Source organism: Pelodiscus sinensis, unplaced genomic scaffold (assembly GCF_049634645.1).
Source record: "Pelodiscus sinensis isolate JC-2024 unplaced genomic scaffold, ASM4963464v1 ctg34, whole genome shotgun sequence".
Lineage (NCBI taxonomy): Eukaryota > Metazoa > Chordata > Testudines > Trionychidae > Pelodiscus > Pelodiscus sinensis.
Genome location: NW_027465849.1, coordinates 3,755,065 through 3,780,450, shown reverse-complemented (window position 1 = coordinate 3,780,450; position 25,386 = coordinate 3,755,065). Strand labels below are relative to the sequence as shown.

At 58.6% G+C, this 25,386-nt stretch overlaps 2 protein-coding genes across 3 annotated transcripts in view; both read left to right on the top strand.

Annotated features, from left to right (window-relative positions):
* The window catches only part of LOC112545992 (uncharacterized), a 33,281-nt gene extending 24,935 nt beyond the window's left edge, over positions 1–8,346 (top strand). The window contains exons 18-25 of the mRNA XM_075915087.1: positions 624–908; positions 2,933–3,223; positions 4,089–4,187; positions 4,699–4,824; positions 5,387–5,414; positions 5,705–5,754; positions 6,017–6,054; positions 6,294–8,346. Of these exons, the coding sequence (XP_075771202.1) occupies positions 624–908; positions 2,933–3,223; positions 4,089–4,187; positions 4,699–4,824; positions 5,387–5,414; positions 5,705–5,754; positions 6,017–6,054; positions 6,294–6,440 (1,064 nt within the window). The 3' untranslated portion in view covers positions 6,441–8,346. The remainder of the gene's footprint in view (positions 1–623; positions 909–2,932; positions 3,224–4,088; positions 4,188–4,698; positions 4,825–5,386; positions 5,415–5,704; positions 5,755–6,016; positions 6,055–6,293) is intronic.
* A 1,216-nt stretch (positions 8,347–9,562) lies between these two features.
* Positions 9,563–25,386, top strand: part of LOC142823838 (alpha-1B-glycoprotein-like) — a 28,126-nt gene continuing 12,302 nt past the window's right edge. The window contains exons 1-4 of one of the 2 annotated variants that reach the window (XM_075915440.1): positions 9,563–11,403; positions 11,623–11,658; positions 13,634–13,924; positions 14,305–14,589. In XM_075915440.1, the coding sequence (XP_075771555.1) occupies positions 11,373–11,403; positions 11,623–11,658; positions 13,634–13,924; positions 14,305–14,589 (643 nt within the window). In that variant the 5' untranslated portion in view covers positions 9,563–11,372. Of the gene's footprint in view, positions 11,404–11,622; positions 11,659–13,633; positions 13,925–14,304; positions 14,590–22,046; positions 25,358–25,386 lie in introns of those variants that run through there. The other variant, XM_075915441.1, reaches the window with a different exon arrangement.

The following is a 25,386-nucleotide window of genomic DNA, read 5'->3' as shown; positions in this document are numbered from 1 at the left end:
GCAGCAGCTGATGGAATTGGAGTCGGTGGTGGGGGGACCTCTGCCCCAGGAGGGCTGCAGACCAGAGCAGGCCTGTCCCCGCTACCACATCAGTTGCGGGGTCATGGGGGAAGCTGACGGTTACAGAGCTCAGTGTATGTGGAGACTTGCTCAGTCCCCTGCATGTCAGTGGTGGCGCTGAGCAGAGAACTGAAAAGTTCTGACTGCCAGCCATTGTCTCCTCTACTTTGACCACTAGCCCTCACTCCCCTCCCGGGGCTGGGGAGAGAACCCAGGTGTCCTGACTCCAAGTCCTTCTGCTTTAACCACTAGCCCCCACTGCCCTTCCAGATCTGGGAGAGAACCCAGGAGCCCTGGCCCCAGCCCTCCTGAGGAGAAGCCAGGGAGTGACTGTGCCCTGGAAACTGGGCTGCCCTGTCACCTGCCAGGGAGCAGAGCTCTGGGCCCCAGGGCTGGGGCTGCGCCGTGTCTCAGGGGAAGCCCTGGGCCCCTAGGGGAAGTCGTCCAGAAGCCTGTCGCAGGGGCCCTGGGTCTGACCCACTGCTGAGGCCACATGGCGAGGCCGGGCCCCAGGGCTGAGTGACGGGGCCTGCGTCTCCCGGCCTGTCTGCTTCCCTCTGCAGAGCCCAGCGACCCCAAACCCAGCATCTCCCTGAGCTCCAGCGGGTGGGTCACCCTGGGGGGAGCCGTGAGCATCTGGTGTTGGGGGCAGCGCCTGGGCAGGCGGTTCGTGCTGAAGACAGCGGGAGGCCAGTTTCTGCACAAGGATCCAGACGGGTTTGTGGTGGAGTTTCCCCTCAGCAGCCTGCGCCGGGAGCAGGGCGGGAGCTACAGCTGCTCCTACCACAGCAGATCGGAGCCGTTCACCGTGTCCTACCCCAGCGACCCCGTGGAGCTGGTGCTGACAGGTGAGGGGGGAGCTCAGACCCAATGGGACGCACAGAGCCAGGGTCTGCCCTGGGCCCAGCTGAGGAGACACCCACCAGGGAGCAGGGATGGAGTCAACGGGGGGTTCCCAGCCAGTGGGACGCGGCAGCCCCTAGAGACTCGGGGCCGGCTACTTTAATGCTGCTCTTTGTCCCTCCGAACCAGGAGTCGCTATTCAATGCCGGGATCCCATCCCCCGTGTTCTCCAGCCCCTGCCTCAGGCAGTGCCCAGGCTGGAGCTGAATGAGGCAGGGGCTGCAGGAGAAGCAGCGATACAGTGGATATAGTGTTGGGCTGGGACCCAGGAGATCTGGCCCAGCTCCTAGTGGCCACAGGCTCCCAGTGTGATGGGAACACATCGTGTGGTTCAAAAATGTCCCCACATTGGGTGGAGGGAGGTGTCAAATTTCAGGGGGTCTGAGGCAGGGCACCCACAAACCGAGACACCTACACTTAGTGGAGACCTCTGCAACCATTGGCCTCGGTCACACTGGGTCCCTTGTGCTGTAGGAGCAGATGGGGCCCCAGCTGTCAGCAGGGCCCCGTTGTCAATCTGTGCCTCAGTTTCCCCACTGAAAAATGGGGAAAAGGCACTGTCTGTCTCCTGGGGGGCTGACTCCCTTCCTGAGTGAGGCTGTAACAGGATGTACCTCTCCAACACAGTGCCTCCTGCCGGTCACTCTGGGATTTAGCACAAGAGCAGCCACTTATGGAACAGGTCCCATATGAGGAGAGATTAAAGAGACTGGGACTTTTCAGCTTGGAAAAGAGGAGATTGAGGGGGGATAGGACAGAGGTCTATACAATCATGAGTGGTGTGGAGAAAGCGAATAAGGAAAAGTTATTTACTTGTTCCCATAATATAAGAACGAGGGGTCATCAAATGAAACTAATGGGCAGCAGGTTTAAAACAAAGAAAAGGAAGTTCTTCTTCACACAGCCCATAGTCAATCTGCGGAACTCCTTGCCTGAGGAGGCTGTGAAGGCTAGGACTAGAACAGGGTTTAAAAGAGAACGAGATAAGTTCATGGAGGTTAAGTCCATAAATGGCTATTAGCCAGTGTGGGTAAGGAAAGGTGTCCCCAGCCTCTGTTTGTAAGAGGGTGGAGATGGATGGCAGGAGGGAGATCGCTTGGTCATTACCTGTTCGATTCACTCCCTCTGGGGCACCTGGCATTGGCCACTGTGGGCAGACAGGATACTGGACTAGATGGACCTTTGGTCTGACCCAATATGGCCGTTCTTCTGTTCTCTTCCAGCTGGTGTCTTGCCTGCTGTTACTGGTTATTCTCCATCACCTTGTGTTAGGGCCCATGTCTTTTGGGGAGCCCCCAACACTCACCTTTCCTCACTGACCCTCTGCCAGCCGTTACCTAGCCCCTTCCTGAGAGGAACTGCAGTCTGCCAAAACAACGAGGAGTCCTGTGGCACCTTATAGACTAACGCTGTGTTTACATTGGAGCGATCTTGCGCAAAAGCGACCGTTTTTTTGCAAAAACTTGCTGCCTGTCTACACTGGCGGGGAGTTCTTGCGCAAGAGGCCAGTGTAGACAGGCTACATGAATTTCTTGCGCAAGAAAGCCCGATGGCTAAAATGGCCTTTCTTGTGCAAGAGAGCGTCTACACTGGCACGGATGCTCTTGCACAAAAGCACATGCCAGTGTAGACGCTCTCTTGCACAAATACTCTAAGGCAAAAACTCTTGCGTTAAAGAGGATTTGCGCAAAATCTTGCCAATGTAGACGTAGCCTCTGTGTCCGGGGCTGGAGGCCGTGAACGAGGCAGGGGCCTCACACGGCACATGAGGATCCCAAGAACTAGGGAGCTGCGGCTTCGTGTCTGTGGGGCTGGAATCAAGCCGAATTCTGGACTGGGGTGGCTCTGGGATCAGGGAGTGAATTTCAGCCCAGGGCTCCTGTATGTGACCGTGGCTGGGGCCGGCGGGGGAGGGCAGGGCTGGGGGGCTACCCGGGTCTGGCTCTCACTGCCTGTCTCCTGTGCACAGATCCCAGCCTGCCCAAACCCTCCATTTCATCGAGTGCCACTTGGGTCACTGTCCCAGGGGCAGACGTCACCATCTGGTGCCAGGGGCCGGGCGGGGACGTGAGGTTCTTCCTGCACCAGGCTGGAGACCTGACCCAGCCGCGCCCCATGGACCCTGCTGGGGACAGGGCCGAGTTCCACATCCGCCCCGTGGGCCGGCAGCACGGAGGGAGCTACAGCTGCAGCTACCGGCCCCGGGCAGAGCCCTTCGTCTCCTCGCCGCCCAGTGACCCCATGGGGCTGGTGGTAGCAGGTGAGGGGCCCGGCTCAGCCAGATCGTCTGGGGGTCTCCATCCCGATGGGACACTCAGAGCCAGGCTCTGCCCCGGGGCCTGGGACCCGCCTGGCTGCGGGGGTGGGGACGGAATCACTGCGGGGTCCCAGCCTTGGGGGAGCAGCAGCCGCTGGAGGTTCAGGGCTGGGGGGGGATCTCTGCCCCAGGGGGAGCTGCAAACCGGGGGCCTTTCCCAGGGGGTGCTCCTGCAGCTGCGCCTCCCGCTCGTGGGGATGCCCAGAGGAGTCAGGGCCCGGGGGCTGCCAAGTGTCCCCAGCCACACACGCACACACACAGACACACACACAGGGACACACACACACCCCTCTGCTGGAAATGCCAGTGATGGCCGATGCCAGATTGTGGCAGGGGCCCATTAAGGTTTCTTGGGGCCCTGAGGCAGAGCAAGTGGGGGTCGCTCCACCACTTACACTTGCAGACTCTGCTCCGCCCCCTCCACCCATGGCTCCGCCCACAGCCCCTCCCCCTTTCTGTCCTTTCCCGGAGACCTGCCCCTGTTCCACCCACAGCCCCGCCCCTTCCATTGCCCACTGCAGCCCCACAGCCCAGTTTGCTACTTTCCTGCCCCCCGCATTGTGACCCCAAGACCAGAAAATCTCAGTTCCCCCCCCACAGGGGTGGGGTTCAGTGCTGGGTCTCTCCCTGCCCTGCTCACACGGTGTCCAGGCCTCCAGGACCCACCCCCCCACTGGGGCTTTTGGGCCCAGGCCCCGGGGCTAAACCCCCCTCTGGGGGCAGGGGCAGCGGGGTAGCAGGGTGATCGCTGAGTGGGGGTTTCAGCCCCTCCCCCACCCACTGACAGACGCTGGTTCTGTTCCCACAGGGGAAACCGACCTGACCCAGCCCAGAGCGGCGCCGGATCCCACCCGCCCAGGCAGCGTGGGGGCAGGTACCGGAGAATCTATTGAGTCACCGATTACAGGTGCAAATGGCTGCCCCAGGGATGATGGAGGCTGTTCATAGGGGCAGTGACTCCCCCTCCTGCTCAGACACCGACCCGCCTGTAACGGGGCAGCTGGGCCCTTTGATGGCCACAAGGGTGCCCTGGACTCCCTGCAAAACAGTCAGAAGCAGCCAGCATGGGAGGCGGGACGCCAGGCTAGATGGGCCCGTTGGCCGGAGATGGGGCAGCTGGAGGAGGAGGCTGAAATGCCTTAGAAATGAGGCCAGACTAGGTCAGCCAGCGCCCCCTACTGCCGTGCTGGGGCAATGGGGAGAGCGCCCCCTAAAGGGCACCCCGCCCCATGCAGATCAGTGCCCCCTTGCGTCCGGCTTGCTCTGACCCTATTTGATCCCCTGGGCCCCCCACCAGCCTCTTCATAGAATTGGCTGCTGCCCCTGCCCTGTGCTGTCCTGACCTGGCCCCTTGGGTGCCGGGGTGGAAAGGGGTTTGGGGAGACACCGTCTGTTTCATGGCTGCTGCTGTTTCCCAGAGGGGTTGGGACCCCCGACACCTTCCAGCCTGAGCACCCCCCTCATCGCCGGGGTGAGCGTCGCAGCCATCGGCCTCCTCCTCCTCCTCCTCGCGGCCTTCGTCTGCTTCGCGAGAACCCGAGCCAGTAAGTGCCCCGCCCGGCAAGGGAAGGGTCGGAGCTGCCACTGAGCAGGGTGGGAAGGACTCAGGCTTGGATGGGGGGCTGCAGGGAAAGCCAAGGATGGGGGGTGGGGCTCAGTGGGGGGTGGAGCACTGGGGCTCTGATGTCCTGGGGAGCACTAGGGCCGGCTGTGCTGCAGGGAATAGGGGCGGGGGCACTGCCTGTGGATCCCTGTGCCCAGAGCTGACTCACCCCAGAGGTGGCCGCATCTCAGGCGAGGGGTCCTTGAATAAAGAGCCACTGATGCCGCACCGCTCAGGCACTGGGGTGCATGGGGAACTGACCCTTTATCAGGTTCATTATAAGTCACTAACGAGGGAGGCTTAGGGGCAGGAAAAGCCCCCAGTTAATCTGCCCCTCCCCCGATCCCTGCACATGGAGTTGTGCCGCCCCCTGCTGTCTGGCTCACCCCAGCAGATAAAGATCCTCCCCCTCCACCCCCCTCCCGATTGCCCCAGGGCGGGCCGGGCGCCGGTACCAGGATCTGATTGGCTCATGGGGGATTCTGGTTTGTGTCCCTCTGCAGGAAAAGGAGACGCCCCGAGACCCAGCAGGTAGGAACCCGGCTCCTCCCCCTCCCGATCCACCTGCTTGGGTCACAAGGCTCCTGGTTCTATCCCTGGCTGTGGGAGGGGAGTGGGGCCTGGTGGTTAGAGCTGGGAGCTGGGAGCCAGGACTTCTGAATTTTACTGCAGCTCTGGAAGAGGTCTGTGCTGTAGGGGGGGGGGGGGGGTTAGGAAACAGGGTAATACTGTGAGGCAGGATGAGGGAGCTGTCTGAGTATTGAAGAATCTCTCTGCGGGTTGGGGGCTATGACATTTACTAGGGGATGTTTCTCTTTTAGCACCATCCCCTTGCGGGTGTTGAAGGCTCCGGCTCAGCAAGATCCTGTCTGTGAGTAACACACCCAAGGGGCTACCAGGGTGAGGCAGAACCCTGGGGGAGGGGAGTGTTCCTAGACTTTGCCACTGTCTCTGTGCCTCAGTTTCCCTCTCTGTAAAACAGCGCTAATGTCCTGTGGGGTGGGGTGGAGGACGCTGTGCTGGTCTCTGAGTCCCCTGGATGCACAAGTGGGGGGGAGGGGGTCAGCACAGGGGGTGGGGCTTTGCTCCAGGCTGGCTCGGGGCGCCTCTCAGCAGGTGTCTCTGTTCCGCAGACGCCTCCGTCGATGAAGGGAAACAGCCGCAGAGCCTGGTGAGTGTCCCCGGTTCCCCCAGGGGTCCTGAGCCCCAACCCTGCCCCACGTGGGCCCCGGCCACCTGGCCTGGCTCACTCAGTGCGGGGTGGTGTTGCTGGGCGAGGGCTGGGCTTATGGGAGGATGTGTGTGTAGTGGGGTGAGCGCCCCCTGCTGGAGGGAACAAGCCCGCTGTGGGGGAGGGGATGTGGATGCCCCACCCCGCCATGAACACACAGTGATTCTCTCCCCTCCCAAACCCAGGAGCCCGACCCCGGCGCCGAGGGACTCACCTACGCCGAGCTGGACCACCAGGCGCTGCATCACAAGCGGGGGGCCCCAGCCCCTGCCCCGGAGCTCGTCCTTTACGCCGCCGTCAGCAGGAGCCAGGGGGCCCGGCCGTGAGAGCCCCCAGAACCACAGGACTCTGACTCAAAGACTCCCTATGACTGGCCGCCCGGCCCCTCGTGTACCAGGCCTGGAGCCTCTGGCTGAGAGACCGACGGCCGCTGGGGCTTTGGGGTTACACAGACGCCACCATTTGCACCAGTTTGAACCCGCCTGTGACCCAGGCCCCAGAGAGGTGTAACACCCCCCACCCCGGTCAGCTTTTTGTCAGTCGGACCCCAAACATGGCGACCAGTCAGGCCCGGGGTCTGTGGGGCAGACCCCCAGTCGGGAAAGGATTCTGCGGGGTCAGGCCAAGCCCCAGAGACCACTGCAGAGATTTGCTGCTGGCGGGTGCGGTCCGGCTCTGTCCCGCTGCAGGGCGTTGCGTCCCCCCGCCCCCTCGGAAACGTGTCGTGCTGGGGTCAGGAACCCAGAGACGAATCCGACCCCCGGGCTCTGCCTGGTGGGGGGTGGAAGTGGCTCCGCCCGTTCCCCTCCCTGGCTGGGGCAGTAAACGCTGCCTGGGGGCTTTTCCCCACAAAATCTACTAGCCCCTCACGTCTCACTTGCGGCCTCCGACTGACTTTTCTGTGGGTCGGTGGCCACCGACCCAAAAAAGGTTCCCCCCCTTTTCTGTAATCACATCTGTGAGAAAGTGGGGGGGTTGTGTGAATTCAAAGGGGGGGGTTCCCCACACCCCCCTATGGGGTGTATACCCTCTGAATATCCCCAAACCCCCTCCCCCCAGTTTTGTGAACTAGTTACATGCCCATTTAGTGATTGTTTGGACATTTGAATTAAAACTGAAACATTAATACACATTTTAAGAGCCTATACAGTGTCCAAATGAGCTCTCCCTGACAGCTCATGATGAGCTGGGAGCTGAGGGGGAAAGGCTTCAGGACCAGATTGTATTTACACTCACACCTAATCTACCTAGGTATCCAGCAAACAGAGCTGTGTTGCCCAAGTGATAGATTTTGGCTGCGGTTGGGTTACAAATCACTTGAATGGGGGGGAGGGTTGGGAGGGATGAAATGAAATGTTGTTGTTCTTATTGTATGAGTAAAGGGCAGTAGAACTGTACTTAACCTGGACTGATTGAGGGCATCAAGAAAGAGGGTGGCGACAGGTGTTTTGCTTGATGGTCTGTCTGAGTCACAAGTGCTATTTGACCTGCCCCTCTCCCCTGTTTAAAGACAGAGCTGATTAGCTCTTCATCTAATTAACCATCTTTGTTAGTCTTTAAAGTCCTACATAGTCCTGTTATATCGTCATTTGTTTTCTTAAATGACCACTCCAGCTGAAATCACTGATAATCAGCAAGGTTCCCCCGCCGAGAGCTCAGCTGGAATCACCGGGAGCTGGGTGGAACCTCAAGAGACCAACTCGCAGAGGTCACGGTGGCAGGTGGCAGCAGAAGGTGACGGCGCAGGGCCAACGGCAACAGACGATGGAGTGAATGGTGGCACAACGAACAACCGTGGCCCGAGCGAACAGTGAGCAGCTGGAGGAACAAGCAAGATGCCTCCTTGCCCCACCTGGGAGGTGTACTCACGGGACAGCACCTTTGAACTCTGAGTCTCCACTGAGCAAGGACAACATCCGTGAGTGGGGTGAGGTGGAGGGAAAAATGAGGGGCACATGAAATAAACATTTGTTTGTTGGACTATATTTTAGTTACTTTGCTCCAGAATGCTAGATTTGTGACTGGGAATGGAAACTTATATAAATGTGTCTCCTAGCAGGCCAAGAGTTTTAAAATGCATTATTTGCCAAGGTTGTTATCTCACATCGTTGCTATCTTGAGAGGGCATTATGTTGGGGAGTTTCTGTACTAAACATTATTATTATTATACAGGCAGTCCCTGGGTTACGTACAATATAGGGACTGTAGGTTTGTTCTTAAGTTGAATTTGTATGTAAGTCGGAACTGGTACATATTGTAGGGGAAACACTAGCCAAACATTTCTCCAGAGCTCAGTTTTATTCTCCCACACCTCACTTCCCTCAGTCCTTTATTCTCAAGCTGAGGTGTCTGCTGAAAAAAGCCACTCCGCGTCTCCCTAGTCTGCTGGGGGGGGGGGGGTGCTAGCTTCGCGTCTCCCTGGTCTGCTGGGGGGAAGCAGCTAGCGCGGGGTTGCCTCACCCCGTTTGTAAGTAGGGATCCGATGTAAGTCGGATCCATGTAACCCGGGGACTGCCTGTAATGAATTTTTACAGAAGAATGGTCACACTGGGTCAGACCACATGGCTGTGGCATCATACTTTCTATTTAAGCAAGAGCTACCACACACTGCAAACTGGAGGCCAATGTTAAGTGCGTTGTCACTTGTTCATCCTGACGTTGAACGCTGGTTCCGAACAAGACCAGCAAATGCTCGCTATCTTTCTGCAAGAAACTCAACGGACTGGCTAGAAGCATGCGGTGTGAAAGACTCAGCAGTTGAAAAAGTGAAGAAGTCTCTCCCCACATTCAAAAAGTTTGCATATATACATGGCTGATGAATGCGCCAATGCAAATGAGCATCAAGTATTAAGCCATTGTGCACGTCATCTTGATGTCAGTGGAAGGCCGGTAGACGCATTGCTAGATGTTCAAGTTATAGAAAACACATCAGCTGCATCTGTGACAACCCACATCTTAGAAGAGTTAAGTGCTTGTCAATTGGACCCCAAACAGATGGTTGCTTGTGCATTTGATGGAACTGCAAACTTCTCTGGAAGACATGGTGGAGAACAAGCTTTGCTCGGAGAAAAGTGTAACTCTAATCTCGCCTATACACACTGCAGAGGCCATCTTGGAACATATAGAAGATACACTGGGACTGAAGTTCAAATTAGTCCAACCTGATTAGGGGGCTGGAGCGCATATCCTACGAGGAGAGACTGAGGGATTTGGGTTTGTTTAGTCTGCAGAAGAGACCAGTGAGGGGGGATTTGAGAGCAGCAATCAACTTCCTGATGGGAGGTTCCAAAGAGGATGGAGAGAGGCTGTTCTCAGTCGTGAGGGATGGCAGAACACGGAGCGATGGTCTCAAGTTACAGTGGGGGAGGTCTGGGTTGGATATTAGGAAAAACTATTTCCCTAGGAGGGTGGGGAAGCGCTGGGATGGGTTCCCTAGGGAGGTAGTGGAGTCTCCATCCCCAGAGGTGTTTAAGTCTCGGCTTGACAAAGCCCTGGCTGGGTTGGTTTAGTTGGGATTGGTCCTGCCTTGGGCAGGGGGCTGGACTTGATGACTCCTGAGGTCTCTCTTCCATCTCTATGATTATCTAACCTGGGAAAACCCGCTGGCTTTCTCATGAGCGATCCTTGGCTGTTGTCTTAAAATTACTCCAGCTCTTATTATTGGCTTTGGAAAGTATCTACCAAGATGGATTTCTAAGTAGTGAGGCCGGTGGATTACTTTTGCTACTACATTCAGAGAAGACTATTGTCATTCTCTCTCTCTTGTAAATCAACTGTTGAAACCACTTGAGTCATTAAACAATGCCAAGCAGGCATCTGCTACAACAGTAGTAGATCTTTGTCCAGCAATAGAAGCTACATTTGGCTCCATCAGAGAGCTATCCATTGAAAAAGTACTGAAGAAGCAAAGATTTCAGTCCAGAAGTTGACTAATGAAGGCATTTATATTGAATCGTTAAGTGAAGAGGACAAGAAGTGTTTGTTAAGACAACTGAAAAGTACACAGACTTGATTCTTAAAAATCTACAACAGCGACTTCTAGATTCTACTCAACTTCTAGGTAGCTTTTACAGAAGCCTGTCTTATCAAACACCGACAGTTGAATGGAGTGAGGCACTACCAGCAAGGGGGCTGCCATGTGCTCAGGAGAGAATAGAGAATTTGAACACAGAGTGGAATATCATTCGAAGAATGAATGAAGATTTGACTTCAACCTCTCTTTTATCGTCACTAGTGGCTTGACCGGATCGTTGTGCCGTGTTTCCTGGGGTGAAAGGAGGTGGAATTCATCTCTTGCTACGCCCAGTCACAACAGCTACCGTTGAACCTTCTTTTTCATCACTGAACAGAATTTTGTGTTCTGAGAGAAGTCGCCTTCTGCCTGATCATGTGAATGAACTAATGAGCAGAATGAAGGAATGGAAGTGCTGGATGCACGAGAAGCCTCCGAAGATGAACACGCTGCATTGGAGAAGTTCATTAACAGAGCTGTGCAAAATTATAACAAGAACCCAAGAAGGATGGAGCCGTAGTGCTTCCGAGAAGGCTTGAGTAGCCTTTTCAGCACCTCCTTTCACAACACAGACTCTACACGTGTGTCAGCCTCCTCCGCTCACTGGGCCAGAAACCACAAACATCCCCCTCCCCCTGCCACGTCCTGCCTCTGTCTCAGGGCCCCCAGCTGAGAACAGCGTTGGCAGCGCCGCTACCTGAGCGGGAGCTTGGCTAGGCCCCTCCAACCTCATGCTCCAGAGCGGGTGCGGAGTCAAGACAGGTCAGGAAGGAATCTCTGCCCTGCTCCACGAGAGAGGGGCGCTCAGGGATGGGGGTTGTGACTGTGGAGGGGTTCCCCGTCTCTGCTCTGCATTGCAGCTGTGGACAGGACAGATGGGCCCGCTGGGAAAGGCCAGGGCAGTCTGGGTCCCTCCGGACACCTCCCGAGATTCCCCCATTCCCAGCTGGTGCCCGCACTGGGCAGCTCCCATGTGGGGCTGGGCGGTGCTGCAGGAGGGGCCAGGCGGCTGCGGGGGGATGTGGTTTGCTGGGTGCTGCAGGGCGCTGGCTTTGCTCTGCTCACGGTAGATTTGGCCTGGAGGTTGCAGAGAAACCATCTGATGGGGAAGAAAGGGGCCGAGCGACTTGCCAACTTCTCAGAGCTGCAGCCCCCGCGCAGTTCCTCATTCTGCTCCCACTGAGGCTGGGTACAGCTGGGCACCGGGGTGTTGCTGGCTACGAAAAGGGGACTCCACTGCCCTGTCATGGTGTCTGCTCTCACCGTCCTCCTCCTCAGTGAGTATCAGAGACAGCCAGGGCGTGTGCCTATTGGGGGGGACTGGAGATGGGGGCGATTGGAGACCGAGGTGTATGCCCATGGGGGGGGGGGGGAATCGGAGACCAGGGTGTATGTCCATGGGGGGGATTGGAAACCAGGGTGTGTGCTCATGGTGTAGGGGAGGGAATCGGAGACCAGAGTGTACTAAGGGCACTAAGGATCCTTCTCCTCTCCAGGCTGCTGGCTGGCCGGGCACAGTGGGACGTGGGGCCGTGAGTATCTTTGAGATCAAGGATGGGTTGCTGGGGGAGGGGAAGGGAGGAACTGAGCCCCGAACCTCGCCCCAACCCCAAGATGCCCCTGTGGGCTCAGACCCCTCCTCTTCTTCCCTCTTCCCCCGCCCCCAGTGTGGGTACGAGGCGCTGGCATGTGCGGGTCTGAGGAAACAGCTGGGATCTGATCCGTCCCTGGCTCAGTGCTGTGCGGGTCGGGGAGTGGGGTCATGCCGAATTATTTCAGCTCAGACAGACGCTGCCTGGCCGGGCCTGTATCATTGAATGTGTGTGTGACAAGAGACGGACAGAATACTGGACCCTGGAAGATAAGGGTGCATGGGGGAGGGGAAGAGCTAGATTGTCCCAGATGTTTCAGAGCCTCCCAACACCACTTCCCCCTTTTTCCCACTCCCTGGGGGGAAAGGAGGATTCCTCACAGCCCGGCTGTGTCTAGACTGAATCCCTTTTCTGTAAAAGGGATGCAAATTAGACACATCACAATTGCAAATGAAGCGGAGATTTAAATCCCCCCTGCTTCATTTGCATAAAAATGGCTGCCGCTTTTTTCCGGCTCGGAGCTTTGCTGGAAAAAAGCTCCAGTCTAGATGGGGATCGTTTGGAAAATAAAGCCTTTTCCGAAAGATCCCTTATGACTCTTAAAATAAGGAATAAGGGATCTTTCGGGAAAGGCTTTATTTTCCGAAAGATCCGTGTCTAGACTGGCGCTTTTTTCCGGCAAAGCTCCGAGCCGGAAAAAAGTGGCAGCCATTTTTATGCAAATGAAGCGGGGGGGATTTAAATCCCCGCTTCATTTGCAATTGCGATGTGTCTAATCTGCATCCCTTTTATGGAAAAGGGATGCAGTCTAGACACAGCCCCCAGGTATTGAGAAGCACTGAGCAAGCACGAAAGGAAATTGAGGATTCGGTGCCTGACGGTGACTCATATTGCGACTTTAGCAAGTTCCAGTCTCTGTGTTCGTTCCCTCGCTAACAGAACAGAGCCCCAAAGCAATCGACTGTGATTGTGTTTTCCACATGCTGATCCTACATTGACCGGTGCCCAGAAAGGCCGGTACATTAGCGCTGCCTCCCCCGTCAGGTCCAGAGCCCTTGGAGCAGGGACGGTCTGTGTGGTGCCCGGCACAGATCAGCTTTCGCTTATTAAATCACAGACCTCACCCTCCATGGACCAGGGTTGAGCTCCCAGCTCTTGCTCCCGGCCTTTCTGCAGCCCACAGAGCTGTCCGCCAACCCCCCCCCCCCCCCACACACACGCCCGCGAGGGCAGCAGGAAGCGGAGGCCGCAGAGGCTCGTAAAGCACAGTGAGGCACGTGCGGTGCAGCCACGGAAAGAAACACTAAGGCAGGGGGGAGGGTCTTGGAGCAGCTGGGGTGGGAATGGGCCAACCCGAACATGGCCCTATAACGACCCCAGACCCTAGTGCTCCCCGTCCAGACAGTGCCCCCTCCCCCCCACAGCTCCCCTCCAGGGCCTCTCCCCTCCCACCAATTTCCCCCCTCATCTGCCCTAGGGTACCCTTCCCCCATACATCCCATGGAGCTGGGCCCAGCCCACGGCCTCTCTCACTCCGTGGGCTCTGGTTCCCCTCAGAGCCATCAGAGCTGTGTCAGTGCAGCCATGGGGGAGAAACCCCCAGACCTGCCCTCAACAGCCCCCTCCCCCACACGGCCAGCCCCCTGGCGTCCAAGGCCGGGAAAAGGGGGTCACACGTGACTCCCACTGGTCAGACTATTGTCAGGAGCGCCAGGGGGCAGAGCTGCAGGGGGCCCACGGCCCAGGCTGCCTCAGGCTGAGCTACGTGGGGTGAACCCCCAGGCCTGAGCCCCGTGGCCCGGCAGCGCCAGCGCTGGCAGGGCAGCTCCTGGGGCAGTGGAATGGGGACGGGCTGAGTGCGCGGGGGCAGGGCAGGTCGTGTCTCCATTTAACTCCTGTCTCTTGTCGAAAGCAGAGCGACTATTCCCCAAGCCCCTCGTCGGGGGGAGCCCCCGCTGGGTGGTGGCGCCCGGGGAAAACGTCTCCATCCGCTGTGAGGGTCGGTTCTCAGGCATGGAGTTCCTTCTGCATAAAGCCGGGTACCCGAACCTGCAGCAGCGGGTGGTGCCTGCTGGGACCGTGGCTGAGTTTCCCCTGCCCAGCGTGGGCCGGGCAGATGCCGGGAGCTACACCTGCGAATATCGACCTATAAATGCGCCCACTCACGGTTCAAACCTGAGCGACCCCGTCGAGATCATTGTAGCAGGTGAGGGGCCCGGCTCGGTGTCCTGCTCCCCCCACAACCAGCCGGACCCCAAGGGGGTCTCTGCACCACTGGGATGTGGGGATCCAGGCTCTGCCCTCGGCCCAGCAGAGGGGACGCCCAGCTGGGGGAGGGAGAGTCACTGGGGGTCCCCAGACACAGTGGGGTTAGCGGCACTTGGAGATTTGGGACCCTGGAGACTGGGCTGCCCTGACACCTGCCGGGGAGCAGAGCTCTGGGCCCCAGGGCTGGGGTTGCACCGTGTCTCAGAGGCCTGTCTCCAGGGCTCCGGGTCTGACCCGCCTCAGGCCACGTGGCGAGGCCGGGCCCCAGGGCTGAGTGACGGGGCCTGCGTCTCCCGGCCTGTCTGCTTCCCTCTGCAGAGCCCAGCGCCCCCAAACCCAGCATCTCCCTGAGCCCCAGCGGGGGGGTGTCGCTGGGGGCATCTGTCAGCATCCGGTGTCGGGGGCAGCGCCTGGGCAGGCAGTTCGTGCTGAAGACAGCGAGAGGCCAGTTTCTGCACAAGGATCCAGACGGCTATGAGGCGGAGTTTCCCCTCAGCAGCCTGCGCCGGGAGCAGGGCGGGAGCTACAGCTGCTCCTACCACAGCAAATCGGAGCCGTTCACCATGTCCTACCCCAGCGACCCCGTGGAGCTGGTGCTGAGAGGTGAGGGGCCCAGCCCGGCCTCCCCGCTCCCAGCCCCACAGGCAGGGGGCTCAGAACGAAAGGGACGCGCAGAGCCAGGGTCTGTCCTGGGCCCAGCGAGTGGACGTCCAGCCGGGAAGGGGGATGGTATCGCTGGGGCTATGTCTACACCGGCATGATTTTCCGAAAATGCTTTTCATGGAAAAGCTTTCCGTGAAAAGCATTTTTGGAAAAATCGTGTCTAGATTGGCAGGACGCTTTTCCGCAAAAGCTCTCTTTGTGGAAAAGCGTCCATGGCCAATCTAGGTGCAGTTTTCCGCAAAAAAGCCCCGATTGCCATTTTCGCAACTGGGGCTTTTTTGAGGATAACAGTCCTGTGCTGTCTACACTGGCCCTTTTGCGCAAAAGTCTTTCGAAAAAAGACTTTTGCCCAAATGGGAGCAGCATAGTATTTCCACAAAAGCACTGATGATTTTACAGGAGATCGTCAGTGCTTTTCTGGAAATTCAAGCTGTGTAGACAGCTGGCAAGTTTTTATTTTGCGGAAAAACTTGCCAGTCTAGACACAGCCTGGGAGTGGCGAGTTCCCAGGCAGTGGGGAGCAGCAGCCCTTGGAGTCTTGGGGCCGGCTACTGTAACGCTGCCCCTGAACTGTGAGTTGCTCTTTAATACCAGGATCCCATTCCCCATGTTCTCCAGCCCCTGCCCCAGGCAGTGCCCAGGCCGGAGCTGAACGAGGCAGGGGCTGCAGGAGACTCGGTGGATACGGCGCTGAGGTGGGTCCCAGGAGATCCGGCCCAGCTCCTAGTGTGGCCCCACCTGCCCCGTGGGCTGAGTGGTTCAGAAGTGTCACTTCATTGTTGGGGGGTATCAAATTTGGGGCTGTCAGGCCAAGCACCCACAAACTGAGACACCCACGTTGGGGGGAGTCTTTTGCAAATGCTGACCTCAGCAGCACTGGGCCCCTTGTGCTGTGGGAGCAGGTAAAGCTCCAGCTGAGAGTCAAGAGAAGGCCCCTCCCCCACCGTGTTCTCTAAGTGACTGTCTGTGCCTCAGTTTCCCCAGTGTAGAACGGGGATACAGACACTGACTCCCTTCCTGCATGAAGCTGTCACTGGTTGCCTCCTGCTGGTCACTGTGGGAATTAGCTCCACTCAGAACCAGACCAGCCTCTTCTGGCTGACGTCTCGCCTGCTCTTACTCTCCACCAGCTTGTGTTGGAACCCATGTCCCTCCGAGACCGTAGTGTCCTTCCCTCCAGGTGCTGCCCCATGGCCGTGCATCCACCCTCTGGGGTCCTTCCCCTCAGGGAACCCCCAACCTCCTATACCCACCTTGCCTCAGTGACCCTCTGCCAGTTGTCGGCCAGCCCCTGCCTCAAGGGAAACTGCAGCCTGACCTGGCCACACATAGGCAAGGGGGGATCCTGCTGCCTTCTCCTGCCCCAGCTGCCTCCCCAGTGCCCTCAGGCCTCTGTCGCTGGGACCACTGAAGCTGAAGTTCCCCCAGCCCTGCTGGGTCTACTGTACCCAGACCAGCAAACAGCTAAACCCCCCTGGGACCACCCAGTCCAGCAAGCAACTAGATCCTCCTCCCTCTAGAGCTGGAGTCAGAACACAGCCTTTCCACCCATCTCTTTTATACCACCCTCCTGGGCGCTGATTGGCTGCCACAAGGCCCCCTCGTGATTGGCCGCTAGCTACAGCCCTCTCCCAGTGCTATTTTAACCCTTTTTGTGCCAGGAGGGAGGTGACCAACCCGCTCCAGAGGCTCAGGTCCTGCAGTGCCAGAGAGCAGCCCCTGAGTCGCTCTGTGTCCGGGGCTGGAGGCCGTGAACGAGGCAGGGGCCTAACCTGGCACATGAGGATCCCAAGAACTAGGGAGCTGCGGCTCCGTGTCTGTGGGGCTGGGATCCCGCAGGATTCTGGGCTGGGGGGGCTCTGGGATCAGGGAGTGAATCTCTGCCCAGGACCCCCAGATCTGCCCGTAGCTGGGCCGGCTGGGGACAATGGGGCTGGGTGGCTGCCCGGCTCTCACTGCCTGTCTCCTGTGCACAGATCCCAGCCTGCCCAGACCCTCCATCTCTCTGAGCCCCACTGGGGTCAGCGTCCCAGGGGCAAACGTCACCATCCAGTGCCAGGGGCCGGGCGGGGACGTGAGGTTCTTCCTGCACCAGGCTGGAGACCTGACCCGGCCGCGCCCCATGGACCCTGCTGGGGACGGGGCCGAGTTCCACATCCGCCCCGTGGGCCGGCAGCACGAAGGGAACTACAGCTGCAGCTACCGGCCCCGGGCAGAGCCCTTCGTCTCCTCGCCGCCCAGCGACCCCGTGGGGCTGGTGGTAGCAGGTGAGGGGCCCGGCTCAGCCAGATCGTCTGGGGGTCTCCATCCCGATGGGACACTCAGAGCCAGGCTCTGCCCCGGGGCCTGGGACCCGCCTGGCTGCGGGGTGGGGACGGAATCACTGCGGGGTCCCAGCCTTGGGGGAGCAGCAGCCGCTGTAGGTTCAGGGCTGGGGTGGGGGGGGGGATCTCTGCCCCAGGGGGAGCTGCAAACCGGGGGCATTTCCCAGGGGGTGCTCCTGCAGCTGCACCTCCCGCTCGTGGGGATGCCCAGAGGAGTCGGGGACTGGGGGCTGCCAAGTGTCCCCAGCCACACACGCACGCACACAGACACACACAGACGGACACACCCCTCTGCTGGAAATGCCAGTGATGGTCGATGCCAGATTGTGGCAGGGGCCCATTAAGGTTTCTTGGGGCCCTGAGGCAGAGGAAGTGGGGTCCCCTTCCGCTTGCAGTCCTCTGCCCCGCCCCTTCACCCATGGCTCCGCCCACAGCCCCTCCCCTTCCATCCCCCCACTGCTGCCCCACAGCCCATTTGCTACTTTCCTGCCCCCCCACTGTGACCCTAAGATCAGAGACTCTCAGTCCCCTTCCCCCACCCGACCACAGACTGCAGCTGCCCAGCCCTGGAGCCGTGGTAGGAGGCCAGAGCGTCCCCGACCCCACGGCCCCAGCCGGGCTCCCTGTGGGATCCCCCCACCCCGGCTGTGGGGACAAGGCCGTCTCTGCTACCGGGGGTGGGGCTGAGCGCTGGGTCTCTCCCCGCCCTGCTGACACAGTGCCCAGGCCTTCAGGACCTTCCCGCCTTGGCCAGGGCTCCAGTCCCAGCATCTAAACCCCCCTCTGGTGGCAGGGGCAGCGGGGCTGCAGGGTGATCTCTGGGTGGGTGTTTCAGCCCCTCCCCCGCCCCCTGACAGACGCTGGTTCTGTTCCCACAGGGGAAACGGACCCGACCCAGCCCGGAGCGGTGCCGGATCCCACCCGCCCAGGAGGCACAGGGGCAGGTAGCAGGGCTGGGGGAAACTCTGCTGCTGGTCACAGGGATCACAAGGCAGCTCCCCACAATGGTTGCCCCGGGGGAGGGAGGGAGGCTGTTCACAGGGGCAGTGACTCCCCCCTCCTGCTCAGACACCGACCCGCCTGTAATGGGGCAGCCGGAGACTCCCTCTGGGGGCAGCCAGGCCCATTCGTGGCCACAAGAGAACCCTGGCAAAGCAAAGCAGGCCCACCTGGAAGGCGGGACGCCAGGGTAGATGGGCCCGTTGGCTGGCAATGGGGCGGCTGAAATACCTTAGAAGCGAGGCCAGGCTGGTCAGCCGGCGCCCCCTAGTGCCCTGCTGGGGGGTGGTTCGATTTATTTTAGATCCACAGGAAACCAGGATCACTTCAGGGTTACTTAACCACTTCCTTGTTTATTGCAAGTGTAACTACCACCAAGGCACAGTTGAACCTGAGATCTCAGGAGCTGACTATAGGACCCTCTACCCTCTGAGATAAAAGCCAGCTGGCTCCCAGCCCCTGCTGTAGAGGTCTCTTGGTATTAACTGTTGCAGGGGTCTAGGTGCCACTTGCAGTACTCAGTAACCACACTAGGGCTGTGTCTAGATTGGCATGATTTTCCGGAAATGCTTTTAACGGAAAAAAGCATTTTTGGAATAGAGCGTCTAGATTGGCACTCTAGACGTGCTTTTCCACAAAAGCGATCGGGGCTTTTTTGCAGAAAACAAATCTGAGCTGTCTACACTGGCCCTTTTGCGCAAAAGGGACCTTTGCCTGAACAGGAGAAGCACAGTATTTCCGCAAGAAGCACTGATTTCTGACAGTAGGAAGTCAGTGCTTTTGCGGAAATTCAAGCGGCCAGGGTAGACAGCTGGCAAGTTTTTCCGGAAAAGCGGCTGATTTTCTGGAATAACTGGCCAGTCTAGACACAGCCCATGTGTGTGGGTTACACAAGCTTTAAGCAGCTAAAACAGCTACAAGCCTTAAGAACAGTGACTGGACACTTAACACCTTAAACACTATAAATTCTAAAGCAAATACAGCGCAAAAGCAATTACTCAAAGATCTACTATACTACATGCAGTACTAAAGCCTAATTCACTTACACGTCACCCGTACGCTACCTACAGTGCCAGGCGGGGGGTCCTGTTTCCGTTCTTACCCACCAGGCACTGTGAAGGGCCTAATTACTTCTAGTAACATCGAGTGTAACTGCCCAGTCCCTCCCGCCGATTGTTCCTACTAAACCCAATTTCTAGCAAAGCGAGACTCGGTCGTTCTCGTGCTATTTGCCCATTGATTACGTGTTGGGTGGGATACGTCAGATGCCCAATGCCCCTACCAGGGGTACATCCTGCTCAGGATGTTGCTGCTCTGGGCGCAGTTGACAGTTTCGTGGCTGCATCTGCACGTTTTGCTGATCAGAACCAAGTCCCAGTACAAGGCCGCTTGGCCCGTGTTCCTCTCATGGCCTCGCATACCACCCGCTCCATCGGCCGTGTTATGCAAAACGATTCCCCACTCTCGGGCCCGGCCTGCGTGCTTCACCGCACCAGACTTGAGACAGGCCCGAACTCTGCACTGTGGACAAGGCAGACATCACCAGTTATGGCCAAGGCTGGGTAGACCAGGCTGCCCCACACGGGGCAATGGGGAGAGAGCCCCCTCCTGAGCCCCCTGCAGCCCAGCACTTGCTTGCTCTGACCCCACTTGATCCCGTGGGCCCCCACCAGACTCCCCATAGAACTGGCTGCTGCCTCTGCCCTGCGGTGTCCTGGACCCTTGGGCACTGCCTGGGTGGGAAGGACTCTGGGGGAGGGGGGGACACACCAGCTGCTCCCGGCCCTCATGGCTGCTGCTGTTTTCCAGATGGATCTCACAGCCTGAGCACCCCCCTCATCGCCGGGGTGAGCGTCGTGGCCATCGGCCTCCTCCTCCTCCTCCTCGCAGCCTTCGTCTGCTTCGTGAGAACCCGAGCCAGTAAGTGCCCCGCCCGGCTAGGGGAGGGTCGGAGCTACCACTGAGCAGGGCGGGAAGGGGTCGGGCTTGGATGGGGGACTGCAGGGAAAGCCAAGGATGGGGGGTGGGGCTCAATGGGGAGCCCTGGGTCACTATGGCCCCGATACCCCGGGCAGCACTAGGGCTTACTGTGCTACAAGGAATGGGGTGGGGGTTCGGCGGGGAGGAAGGGGAGGGGCTGCACGTGGATCCCTGTGCACAGAGCTGCCCCACCCCAGAGGTGGCCGCATCTCAGAACTGGCAAAGGGTCCCTGTCGGAAAAGCCGCCGGTGCCACGCTGCTCAGATACCTGGGTGCCAGGGGAGCCGACCCACAGATCCGGTTCGTTATAACAAGTCACCAATGATGGAGGTTTGGGGGCAGGAAAAGGCCCCCAGTTAATCTGCCCCCCCCCAGCACATGGTGTTGTGCTGCCCCCTGCTGTCTGGCTCACCAGAGCAGGAGGCTTAGCCCCAGCAGGCAAAGGGCTCCCCCCTCCCGCCCATTACCCCTGCCTGCCTCCACGCAGGGCCGAGGGGCTGGGTGCCGGTCCCGGGATCTGATTGGCTCATGGGGGATTCTGGTTTGTGTCCCTCTGCAGGAAAAGGAGACGCCCCGAGACCCAGCAGGTAGGAACCCGGCTCCTCCCCCTCCCGATCACCTGCCTGGGTCAGAAGGCTCCTGGTTCTATCCCAGGCTGTGGGAGGGGAGGGGAGGGGAGGGGAGGGGAGGAGGGCCTGGTGGTTAGAGCAGGGGGCTGGGAGCCAGGACTGTTGGGTTCTACTGCAGCTCTGGGAGAGGCCGATGCTCTAGAAGTGGAAAGGGGGGAGGGTGTTAGGGAACTGGGTAAGACTGTGAAGCAGGATGGGGGAGGCTCCCTGGGTGTGTTGGGGAATCTCCCTGTGGGTGGGGGGCTATGACATTTACAAGGGGATTGTTCTGTCCTTTAGTGCCATCCCCTTGGGGGCGTTGAAGGCCTCGGCTCAGCAAGATCCCGTCTGTGAGTAACACACCCAAGGGGCTACCAGAGTGGGGTGGAACCCCGGGGAAGGGGAGGGGCTTGTGGGGCCCCACCCACATGGGCGGGGCCCGCTTTACACCCATTGCTGAGTGGGACTAAGGAGGGGACCCCGAGAAAGCTGGTGCCAGCTGAGCACGTTGTATCCCCAGGAGCCGCTTGGCTGCCCCCTGCTCCCTCAAGTTCAGGGGCTCCATAGGCCCCCCCATTCCCACACCTCTGGCCTGGGGCTTTGTGCGTCCCCCCCATTTCTCCCTCAGACCTTCCCAGCCAGAGACCTGAGGGAATCCCCTCCCTCCCCCGCTGTAAACATGAGACCCTGTGGCCCTCCCAGAGGTGGGCACAGAACGCAAACGTCCTGGCCCCTGTAACCATTAGACTCTGCTCCCCTCGCAGGGCTGGGGTGAAAATTGAGATGTCCTGACTCCCAGCTGCCCACCCCCACTCCCAGAGCCGCCTAGACTCTGCTACCAGCTGCCCCCTAGATTCTGCCTCAGTTTCCCTCTCTGTAACACAGTGCCAATGTCCTGTGCTGTGGGGTAGGGGGCGCTGTGCTGGGCTCTGAGCCCCCTGGATGGACAGGTGGGGGGGAGGGTCAGCGCTGGGGGTGGGGCTCTGCTCCGGGCCGGCTGGGGGCGCTGCTCAGCGGGTGTCTCTGTTCCGCAGACGCCTCCGTCGACGAAGGGAAACAGCCACAGAGCCTGGTGAGTGTCTCCGGTTCCCCCAGGGGGCCTGAGCCCCAACACTGCCCCACGTGGGCCCTGCCCACCTGACCTGGCTCACTTAGTGGGGAGGTGGGGCTGGGAATTGGGTTACAGGGTGAAGGGATCACCAGGGTGTGTGTGTGTGTGTGTGTGTGTGTGTGTGTGTGTGTCTCCCTGCGCCCCCTGCTGGAGGGGACAGGCCCTGCTCTGTGTGTGTTGGGGGGGGCAGTTGCTGGATGTACAGACCCATCCACACCCCAGTGACTCTCTCCCCTCCCAGCCCCAGGAGCCCGACCCCGACGGACTCACCTACGCCGAGCTGGACCCCCAGGCGCTGCAGGCCAAGCGGGGGGCCCCTGCCCCGGAGCCCGTCCTGTACGCCGCCGTCAGCAGGAGCCGGGGGGCCCCGCCGTGAGAGCCCCCCAGAACCACGGGGCACCGGCCCCCCGGGGGACAGACTCATCGACTTTAAAGTCAGAAGGGACCGTTCTGTGCCGCCCCCTCCTGTACCAGGCCGGAGCCTCTGGAGAGACCGACGGCCCCTGGGGCTTTTGGGGTTACACAGACGCCACCATTTGCACCAGTTTGAACCCGCCCGGGCCCCCTGCAGCACAGGGAGGTGAAACCCTGCTCCCACCCCTCCGGAGTTTGTCAAATTCCTCCCTGGCCCCGAACATGGCGACCAGCCAGGCCCAGGGCCTGTGGGGCAGACCCTGCAGCCAGGCCCCAGGAAGGATTCTGCGGGGTCAGGCCGAGCCCCAGCGGCCCCTGTGGAGATTTGCGGCTGGCGGCGCGGCTCTGTCCCACGCAGGGCGCCGCGTCCCCCTGCCCCCCGGAACCGTGTCGGGCTGAGGCTGGGAGCCAGGTGGGAGGCCGTTCCTGGACACCCCGTCACGGCTCACAGGTGGTGCCCACACTTGGCCCCTCGGCTCCTGGGCAGACCCTTCGCCCAGGGCGGCAGCCCCTTCTTGGGGAGCCCCCTCCTCTCCAGCGGCAGTGAGACAGCCCTTCCTCAGGGGTCCACTGCAGTGCAGCCACCCTCTCTTGGGGGGCCCACTCTCACCTGGGGGGTCTGCCCCTCCGCTTCTGGGCAGTGCCTCTCAGGGCCTCCAGCCGGCTGCCTCTTCTGTGAGCCCTTCGGGGGGTCCCCTCCCTCTGGACACCCGGGGTCTCCACTCCCAGAAGGAACAGCGTCCCCCTGTTCTCTGGACCAGAGCGACTATCAGCCAGCACCAAACAGGAGGGTCTATTGAGCTTTGAACGCAGCAACGGGTCTCTCAGGCCAGTCGGCCTGGGCCCTCAGCCCACTCATCAGTCTCCCCTGCAGCCAGCTCAGCTCTGCCTGCCCTGCTCTCAGTCCCCAAAACTCACAACACCCCCCAGTCTCCCAGCAGAGCCTCCAAAAACCCCAGCAACAGCCCCTCCCCTGTCCATTGTCTTCTTCCAGGTAAGAGGGTCCCCCGGCCCCTCTTCTCCACCTCCCTTCTCATTCAATGTTCTCCCCTTGCTGGGATCAGCTGGATTTGGTTGCCGGCGTCCCTCTCTGCAGCCCATTGTCTGTCCTCTGGCCAGAGCTAGCTGTGTCATCCAAGGAGGGTCGGGGTCACCAGGGTCCCAGACACCCCAGTTCCAACTCTGGGCTGTTCTTTGAAACAACAAACACCCCCCCCCTTTGTCACATTAAACCCATCACTGCTGGGCACGGAGTGTCCCCCTGTATGTAACACCCCCCTTTGAACCGCCAAATCCCCCACTTCCTCACAGAGGTTCCAAAGAGGATGGAGAGAGGCTGTTCACAGCAGTGAGGGATGGCAGAACAAGGAGCAATGGGCTCAAGTTACAGTGGGGGAGGTCTGGATTGGATATTAGGAAAAACTATTTCCCTAGGAGGGTGGTGAAACACTGGGATGGGTTCCCTGTGTAGGTGGTGGAGTCTCCATCCCTAGAGGTGTTTAAGTCTCAGCTTGACAAAGCCCTGGCTGGGTTGATTTAGCTGGGATTGGTCCTGGGGCTGGACTTGACCTCCTGAGGAAAACCCGCTGGCTTTCTCATGAGCGATCCTTGGCTTAAAATTACTCCAGCCGTTATTATTGGCTTTGGAAAGTATCTACCAAGATGAGATGGATCTAAGTAGTGAGGCTGGGGGATTACTTTTGCTACTACGTTCAGAGAAGACTATTGTCATTCTCTCTCTCTCATAAATCAACTTTTGAAAACACTTGGGTCATTCAACAATGCCATCCAGGCATCTACTACAACAGTAGTAGATCTTTGTCCAGCAATAGAAGCTACATTTGTCTCCATCAGAGAGCTATCCATTGAAAAAGTACTGAAGAAGGAAAGATTTCAGTCCAGAAGTGCAGGACAATGTAGCACTTTAAAGACTAACAAGATGGTTTATTAGGTGATGAGCTTTCATGGGCCAGTCCCACTTCCTCAGATCAAAACAAAGAAGCAAAGATTTCAGTCCAGAAGTTGACTAATGAAGGCATTTATATTGAATCCTTAAGTGAAGAGGACACGAAGTGCTTGTTAAGACAACTGAAAAGTACACAGACTTGATTCTTAAAAATCTACAACAGCGACTTCTAGATTCTACTCAACCTCTACGTAGCTTTTACAGAAGCCTGTCCTATCAAACACCGACAGTTGAGCGGAGTGAGGCACTACCAGCAAGGGGGCTGCCATGTGCTCAGGAGAGAATAGAGATTTTGAACACAGAGTGGAATATCATGTGACAAATGAATGAAGATTTGACTTCAACTTCTTTTTATCGTCACTAGTGGCTCGACCGGATCTTTGTGCCGTGTTTCCTGGGGTGAAAGAAGTAGGAATTCATCTCTTGCTGTGCCCGGTCGCAACAGCTACCGTTGAGCGTTGTTTTTCATCACTGAATAGAATTTTGTGTTCTGAAAGAAGTCACCTTCTGCCTGATCATGTGAATGAACTAATGAGCATATCCAGTGAAGGAATGGAAGTGCCGGACGCACGAGAAGCCTCCGAAGATGAACGCGCTGCATTGGAGAAGTTCATTAACAGAGCTGTGCAAAATTATAAGAAGAACCCAAGAAAGATGGAGCCGTAGTGCTTCCGAGAAGGCTTGAGTAGCCTTTTCAGCACCTCCTTTCACAACACAGACTCTACGGCTGTGTCTAGACTGGGAAGTTTTTCCGTAAAAGCAGTTGCTTTTGCAGAAGAATTTGCCAGCTGTCTACACTGGCCGCTTGAATTTCCACAAGAACACTGACGATCTCATGTAAGAAATCAGTGCTTCCTGCGGAAATACTATGCTGCTTCCATTCCGGCAAAAGTCCTTTTGCGCAAAAGGGCCAGTGTAGACAGCTCAGATTTGTTTTGTGCAAAAAAGCTTTTTTGCGCAAAAGCGCGTCTAGATTGGCACAGACGGTTTTCCGCAAAACGTGCTTTTGTGGAAAAGCGTCCGTGCCAATCTTGATGCTCTTTTCCGCAAATGCTTTTAACGGAAAACTTTTCCGTTAAAAGCATTTGCGGAAAATCATGCCAGTCTAAACGTAGCCTACATGTGTGTCTCAGCCTCCTCCACTCACTGGGCCAGAAGCCACAAACATCCGCCTTCTCCCTGCCACGTCCTGCCTCTGTCTCAGGGCCCCCAGCTGAGAACAGCATGGGCAGTGCCACTACCTGAGCGGGAGGTTGGCCAGGCCCCTCCACCCTCATGCTCCAGGGCGGATGCGGAGTCCAGACAGGTCAGGAAGGAATCTCTGCTCTGCTCCGT